The sequence below is a fragment of the Gekko japonicus genome, unplaced genomic scaffold (assembly GCF_001447785.1).
Source record: "Gekko japonicus isolate JY-2015 unplaced genomic scaffold, Gekko_japonicus_V1.1 scaffold5998, whole genome shotgun sequence".
Lineage (NCBI taxonomy): Eukaryota > Metazoa > Chordata > Lepidosauria > Squamata > Gekkonidae > Gekko > Gekko japonicus.
In genome coordinates this window covers 21,525-29,555 of record NW_015165431.1, presented here as the reverse complement: position 1 = coordinate 29,555, position 8,031 = coordinate 21,525, and the positions used below count along the sequence as shown (strand labels likewise).

At 51.0% G+C, this 8,031-nt stretch overlaps 1 protein-coding gene across 1 annotated transcript in view; it reads right to left on the bottom strand.

The window, feature by feature from the left end:
• Positions 1 to 2,940: 2,940 nt before the first annotated feature.
• Positions 2,941 to 8,031, bottom strand: part of LOC107109980 (obscurin-like) — a gene marked incomplete at its 3' end in the record, with an annotated part of 15,244 nt that continues 10,153 nt past the window's right edge. Inside the window, exons 3-5 of the mRNA XM_015410689.1 lie at positions 6,488 to 6,727; positions 4,816 to 5,039; positions 2,941 to 3,016 (exon numbers count right to left, since the gene is read on the bottom strand). Coding sequence (XP_015266175.1) covers positions 2,941 to 3,016; positions 4,816 to 5,039; positions 6,488 to 6,727 — 540 coding nt within the window. The remainder of the gene's footprint in view (positions 3,017 to 4,815; positions 5,040 to 6,487; positions 6,728 to 8,031) is intronic.

Below are 8,031 nucleotides of genomic sequence, written 5' to 3'. Positions count from 1 at the left end.
CTCCTTCCTGAGCTAAGACAAAAACCTGTGAGCTGGAGGCTACAAAACTGTGAGCTAGCTCACACTAACTCAGCTTAGAGGGAACACTGCTTACAGGGTGTCTGTTGTGGGGAGGGGAAGGGGAAGGAGATCGTAAGGCGCTCTGAGACTCCTTCGGGTAGTGAAGGGTGGGGTATAAATCCCATCTCTTCTTCTTCTTCAGCCCAAGAGCAACTGGTGCTAGGGAGGGAACACGAGACTTTGGTGGAGTGGGCAGAGACACTACGATTGTGGCTGCCCATATAGGTTTTCATTGCATCCCCCTCGGAGCCCATGGGGTCTTCCAGTGAGGATACACTAACTTGAAGCTTACCAGCTGCTGTTATTTATACAGTTTATATCTCCGGTACCGGGCATGACGTTTATGGCACAGACGGCCTGGCCCAACAGAATGACATTTATGTCAGATCCGGCCCTCGTAACGAATGAGTTCAACACTTCTGGCATAGGGTTTTCAAGGCAAGAGACGTTCAGAGGGCGGCTCCCCATTGCTGACTTAGCAGTGGCTGCCACCTGGGCCTCCATAGTTAGCGAGGAGTCCAGGAGCACTCCCAAACTCCTAACCTCCGGCGCTGGCACCAAAGGCGCCCCGCTGAAGTTCGGGAGAGGGAGCCCCAACCCCGGACCGCCCCGACTCAGGCCCAGGACCTCCGTCTTCGCCGGGTTTAGCTTCAGCTGACTCAGATGGAGCCAACCAGCCACGGCCTGCAACGCCCAGTGCAGATCTTCTGGGCTGGAGCCCGACCGGCCGCCCAACATCAGATAGAGCTGGGTGTCATCTGCATATTGATGACACCCAAGCCCACACCTCCGGGCGATCTGGGCAAGGGGGCGCATGTAGATGTTGAACAACAACGGGGAAAGCACCGCCCCTTGAGGCACCCCGCATTCAAGCGGGTGTCTCCGGGACTGTTGTTCCCCTATCACCACCCTTTGTCCCCGACCTTCTTCTTCTAGCCCATCCCCGTGTCCTCTTACAATGACTTCCCCTCCCTTCTCCTCCCAAACTAATTAATCCTAATCTTTCCGATCCAAGTGTGCCGTTGACAGAAAGAAGGCAGAAGGAAGGGATGATACGCCAGGCGTGCACGTAGGCACCAAAAATTGTTTCGGGACAACGAGATCGCTTGCTCTAGTAAGCCAAGACACTCGATACTGTCGAGCCACAATCGTTCTTAACCAGTCTGGGGAGAGCAGCTAGTTGGCAGTGACAGGAAGTGGTGGGGAGGGACGGTGCTTTCCGGGAACACGCCCATGGTAACAGGTCGTGCTGCACCTTGAGATGGAAAATGAGGTGGAAGGATGGAGGATTCCAGTTTAGGACTCCAGGTGAGGAGCAGCTCTTTTGAACGTCCTCTATGTGAAAAGCTTCTAGGCTGGTCCTTTTCGCATTCGCCTGCCACTCCGGAATTTCTCAGGGTTCAATTCAAGGCAATTTAAGTCCAGGGCGAAACAGCATCCAAGAGCCAGTTTGGTGTGAGAGCCAGTTTGGAGTAGTGGTTAAGTGCGCGGACTCTACTCTGGGAGAACCAGGTTTGATTCCCCACTCCTCCACTTGCAGTTGCTGGATGATCTTGGGTCAGTCACAAGTTCTCTCGGAGCTGTTCTCTCACGAGCAGTCCTCGAAAGAGCTCTCTCAGCCCCACCTGCCTCACAGGGTGTCTGTTGTGGGGAGGGGGAGGGAAAGGAGTTTGTCAGCCACTCTGAGACTCCTCTGGGTAGTGAAGGGCGGGGTATAAAGCCAATCTCTTCCTCTTCTTCACTTTCCTTATCTCTCCTTGCTGTTCTCTGGAAATCTGCATTCAGTTGGGTAAATCTTTCCTTTTCGCCTTTGCCTTTCGCTTTCCTTCTTTCCTCTGCTACTTGTAAAGCCTCATCAGACAGCCACTTTGCTTTCTTGCATTTCTTTTTCTCTGGGATGGTGGTGATTGCTGCCTCCTGTACAATGTCACGGACCTCCGTCCATAGTTCTTCAGGCACTCTATCTATCAAATCCAGACCCTTGAATCTATTCTTCACCGCTACTGTATATTCATCAGGGAAGCCAGAACTCCAGAAGCCCTCCCACTGTTCATTCAGGAAGGCCTCCTTATCTCTGTCTGAGGCAGTGGGGCAACAGCAGGAGGACTTCTGGAGTTCTGGCTCCACTGGTGGACCTCCTGATGGTATCTGGGCTTTGGCCACTGTGTGACACAGAGGGTTGGACTGGAGGGGCCACAGGCATGATCCAACATGGCTTCTCTTATGTTCTTATGTCTGGAACAGTGATGCTCTGTCTTCTTGGTGCTTGGGGGGGGCACTGGCATGATCCAACATGGCTTCTCTTATGTCCTTAAGCTTAAACTGGAAGTGACAAGGGATACTCTAGCATTTCTTGAGGACTCTATGGTAAAACCACAGAGTTTTTGAGAAATACCAGATCATCGCTGGTGACATGCTGACATTCCAGGCGTACAGGAAATTACATAAGTATGTCACCACCGTGATGGCAAAAGTGAGCTGCCCCCTGCATGATAAATCTCCTGGAATTTGTCAAGCGGGGCCCGGCAACCCTAACTTTTCTACTGTTGCTTTACGTGAGGGTATTATAGATGGTTATGACTTAGAGAGTTGCTACCACAGGGAGGTCATTCTAGGGTCAACAAAAAGTTACGCATTAAGGACGTTCGACTTTGTCAACGGTTTCTATAAATTAAAGTCCCGTACACATTTAATTTCTGGTTCCAGTGTCCCAGCTTTTCGTTTCTTCAGAATCGACTTATACAATTTCCCTTTTGAATTTTCTAAGGTCTTGTGCAAGTGGCTCTGTTGAGACAAGCCAATGCCCTACACCTTGGTGGGAATAAAGCCAATGACCACATTCACCTCCGCCCAAACTCAGAAGAACGCGAGAGGACTTACATGATGAATGCCGTTACGCCAATGGCCCAGATGTCAGTCTGCGGGACTGCTCCTTTGTCCGACAGCAGTTCTGAAGCTGTGAAGAGATGTTTGTGTTAGGAAATCTCTCTTCAGGACATGGCCAAGTATGGGGCTTGCAAATAGTCAAGGGTGGCTCAGGGCCAATCAAGGAAGGGAACCTACTTAACAAAGAAGCTCAGAAAAGTCTCACCCCTGTCTCTTTTCGTCAGGCACATGGCCACGGGGGCATTTGGGGGCAATGCCCCCCAACAGATGAGTGCTGCCCCCCGACAGGGTTTTTTTTAAACCCAGAATATTTTTAATTGATTTTAAAAAAAAGAAATGTAAGATGCAGGTGGGTGTTCAAAAATGACCCCAGGAGCAGTCAGGGAAGCTTCAGTCTATTCCCTCCCCCCCTTTTTTTTTCCAGGCCCAAAAAACAAATGTTTCTAAGAATGCAATAAAAATAAAACTGCAAAAATAAAAATAAAATTGCAAAATGCAAAACAGAGAGTCAGAGATCCCCCCCTCCTCCCTGGCTTACACAGAAAAGCAGCCCGGAATCGAGTCTCTCCAATCGAAAGGAGGAGTAGAGGAAGACCGGAGGGGTCGCAGTGGAGCCAGAGCTGCAAGAGGAGCAGCAGGTGGGGCCGGGTTGCCCCCCCCCCTGATTTCCGCACGCCCCACCAACTAATTTTTTTTGGCTATGTTCCTGTTTTTCCTCCCTCTTCTTTCTGACAGGAACTGGAAATCAGTGTGTGTGTGGGGAGGCAGTGAAGGTGAAGGAGGCAAAGCTGACAGTGGGTCTTTCAAGGAGGAGGATGCGGGAAGAAGTGAGCAATGCTGCCCCAGCTAAATCTCGTTGCTGTGACTAAAGGAACAGCGTGTGCCATTCGCTTTCACTTTCTGACTTCATCATAGCTAACTGGCTATGCCAGGAAAAAGGATAATTGAGCAGGGTGTGTTACCGAGACAGCTGCGTGCTTTGTTGCGGTTGTGTGCAGCTCTTTGGACTAATCTACACATCTGAGCTTGGGCCGGGTTCTGTGGGAGGGAGAACCCAGGCTTTGGAAACTGAAGGACTCTGGGTCGGTCCCAGGAACCACCCATTAAAAACGCCTCCAGTGTCAGGGTAGCAAAAAACCTCTGCCTGCCGTAGGAAGTGGTGGCAGCTACAAGCATAGACAGTCTCAAGAGGGGATTGAATAAACATACGGAGCAGAGGTCCATCTGTGGCTTTCAGCTGCAACGTATAAGATGGAACAATCTGAGGCAGTGATGCTCTGTATTCTTGGTGCTTGGGGGGCAACAGTGGGAGGGCTTTTGGAGTTTTGGCCCTCCTGGTGGGCCTCCTGATGGACTCTTGGTTTTGGGCACTGTGTGACACAGAGTGTTGGACTGGATGGGCCATTGGCCTAATCCACCATGGCTTCTTTTATGTTCTTACGAATAAACATATGGAGCAGAGGTCCATCAGTGGCTATTAGCCACAAAGTATAGATGGAACACTCTGTCTGGGGCAGTGATGCTCTGTATTCTTGGTGCTTGGGGGGTAACAGTGGGAGGGCTTCTGGAGTTCTGGCCCCGCTGGTGGAGCTCCTGGTGGCACCTGGCTTTCGGCCACTGCGTGACACGGAGTGTTGAACGGAACGGGCCACTGGCCGGATCCAACATGGCTCCTCTTATGTTCTTATGAGACTTTGGAGATTCACTGCTAATCAGAACAGACTGAATTAAGCTAGGCAGACCAATAATCTGATTCAGTCTGAGGGATCTTCTGTTTCCACCTGCTTCGATTCTGAACATGACCTTCCAGATCCTGAATCAATCCCTTACTGGTGCCACACTCACAAACCAGTGGCGAGTTGCACTTACCCATCGTTTCCACATAGTCTGTGCACCCCTCCAGAGTGATCGCTCTGTCTGGGGAGTAGAACTGGGCACTGCCAAAGTCCAGGAGTTTAAGTAGGTTCGGTTCAGTAATAATCATGTTTTCAGACCTCAGATCCAAGTGCAGGATGCTCTGAGCATGAAGGAACTCAACGGCGGTAAGTATCTGCCACAGGTAGTCTCTGATGTCCACCTCTGAATAGGAGGACCTAAGTAAAGGAGAGCCCATTAGAACCCAAATATTCCATAAATGCTGCTACGCATCAGCTGGAAAGCTTAGAAATTCTAGACCAGGGTCCCCAACCTTCTTTCAGCCTGTGGACACCGAAGAAGAAGAAGAAGAAGAGGAGGAGGAGGAGGAGGAGATTGGATTTATACCCCACCCTTCACCACCCAAAGGCATTTCAGAGCAGCCTACTTTCCCTTCCCCTCCCCACAACAGACACCCTGTGATTAGGTGGGGCTGAGGGAGCTCTTTCAAGAACTGCTCTTTCAAGGACAGCTCTGAGAGAACTTGTGACTGACCCAAGGTCACACCAGCAGCTGCATATGGAGGATTGGGGAATCAAACCCGGTTCTCCCAGATTAGAGTCCGCGCTCCTAACCGCTACCCCAAACTGGCTGTGGAATTCCGACACAGCGCGGTGGGCACAACTGCAAAATGGCCGCTGCAGGAGGAGGAGCCACACACCAACCCAGAAGAAGTCCAAGCGGAGGGGAGAAGGGCATTTTAAAAATACACTGAGGAAGAGAGAATGAAAACCAACGGCAGTAGCAGCTGCTGTGGAAGCTACATTATTTTAATCTACACAGCCAACGGAATCTCCGATGGCCTATCAGAATCTGCGCTGGGCGAGAGCTCCACCTGGCTCTACCCACTTTCTGAAAACACTTGGTGGATGCCAGGTAAGTTTTCATTGGGGGCCATCGTGCCCACAACGGTTGGGGACCGAAGTTTTCATTGGGGGCCATCGTGCCCACAGGCACAGTTCTGGACTGAAATAAAACTGTAAAGGCATTTTCTGATAGTGCTGAATCTGAAAAAAAGACTATTTGTAGTACTGGGAGAAAATCATTGGCAGGAGTCCTAGATCTAAAATCAAGTTCAGTTTTTAAACATGTGGATTTTCTTTTTCTCCCCCTTCCATCAGTGACATTTTTCAGTTCTGTTGATTTGGGGTGGGGGGGAGATTTTTGCCCCCCCCTTTCGGCTATTAGTTTTCTTGGAAATCAACCCTGCCAGGAGCCCAAGCAAGGAAGCAGAATTCTAGCCACAGTCGGGGCGACCACAGCCTCGAGAAAACCCCTCCCGCCGAGATTACGGCTCCTTCCCACTGCACTCATGGCTAGGCACTCCTCCAAAACAGGAGTTGCTTCATGCTTCTGAAATTTCCAGTTCGGGCAGCTCCCCGAATGGAGCTGATGTCACAACAGGACTTCTGGCCCACAGGGCCTTTCCCCTAATCTGTTTGAACTTCCGATGTTTTGTAGGCCTTCGACTTTGTTCAGCTTTCCCGGTATCTTTGCACGAACCTTGCTACAGACATGGGGGCTTCGAGAGGAAAACAATGTATTCTAGCCAGGCGAAAACAGGCCCCCGAATTTTCCGAGCTGGTTGTCGACAGAATGGGCCGAACTTAATGCGAACACGAGTTACCTTCCCGCCAGGGCGTGAAGCAGCTCGGGGCCCACGCAGAGCTCCAGGATCAGGACCAGGTGGCGTGGGCTGACGTAAGCCCCCTGCAGTTGTCCAATGTTGGTGTGGTGAAGCTTCCTGAGGATCTGGTACTCCTGAAGCACCAGCTCCTTGTCTTCCGCTTGGTAAGGGATTATTTTGGCCGCCAGGGCGTTCCCGCTGAGCTTCTCTCGGCACTGCTTGATGATGCTGAAGCGTCCTCTGCACCGGCAGAAACAAAACACACACGCAAGCAAAGCTGAATGCTGGCACGGCAATGAAGAATGAGAAATGAACTGCTGTCAGGTCACGCAGCTGACTCATGGCAACCCCTCATGGGGTTTTTCAAGGCAAGAGATGAGCAGAGGGGGTTTTGCCTGCCTCTGCGTAGCAACCCTGGACTTCCTTGGTGGGCTTCCATCAAAGTACTAACCAGGGTGGACCCTACAAGGCCGCCTCACCCACTAGGCGAACTAGGCATTCGCCTAGAGCGCCGGGCCCTGGATGGGGTGCCAAGCTGTGCCTCCCCCTTCCCCCCCTTTGGTGGTGGTGGCGACAGCAAAAGGGTGGATGGCTCCAGAGGTCTCCAGGCCTCACCGGGAGGTTGGCATCTGCACCATAAGGCAGCCTTGCCTAGGGCGCAGAAACACCTTGAGCCGGCCCTGCCCGCATAGCTTCTCAGATCTCATTAAATCAAATTAATTATCATGAGGCGTGGTGTGCAGGAATAGCCAGGAGATCCTAAGATTGTCTGGCAGCCAGAAATTCTAGCTCTTTTTTTTAAAGCGTTTATTTATTTATTTATGTATTTATTTATTTATAGTCAAATCTATACCCTGCCCTCCCCACAAAGCAGTCTCAGGGCGGAATTAAAGCACAATTAAAATAGTACATTACAAATGTTACAAAGTACTGGTGGCAGTTAAAAATAAACAAATGAGAGGTTTTCAAATGAAAGTGCTTTGATGTTATTCCACATAAGCGTTTGGTTGTTATTTTGCTTGTTCTTGAGGTACCTGCTGATGTCAACATTACGGGCCATGCACTAAGGCGGCGGCGGCCCCTAGTTATATGCCTGGCGGAAGAACTCCGTCTTGCAGGCCTGGCGGAAGAACTCCGTCTTACAGGAACTGTGAGAGGTCCCGCAGGGCCATGATCTCCTCCGGGAGCTCATTCCACCAGGTAGGGGCCACCACCGAGAAGGCCCCGGCCCTAGTAGCAGCTAGCCTGGCCTCCCTCAGGCCAGGGAGGGTCAACCAAGTTATGTGCCACTATGTGGCAAACTAGGCTTGTTTTTGAGGCAAGAGATGTTTCAGAGGTGGTTTCCCATTGTCTGCCTCTGCATCACATCCCTGGTATTCCTTGGAGGTCGCCCTTCCAAATACTAGCCAAGGCCAAACTTGCTTAGCTTCCAAGATATGATGAGATCAGGTCAGGACACAATCTGTATGGGATCAGGCTGGGTTGGGCCATCCAGGTCAAGAGATAACCAAATATCTCACAGCAAATTCATCCAAATGCCCTTT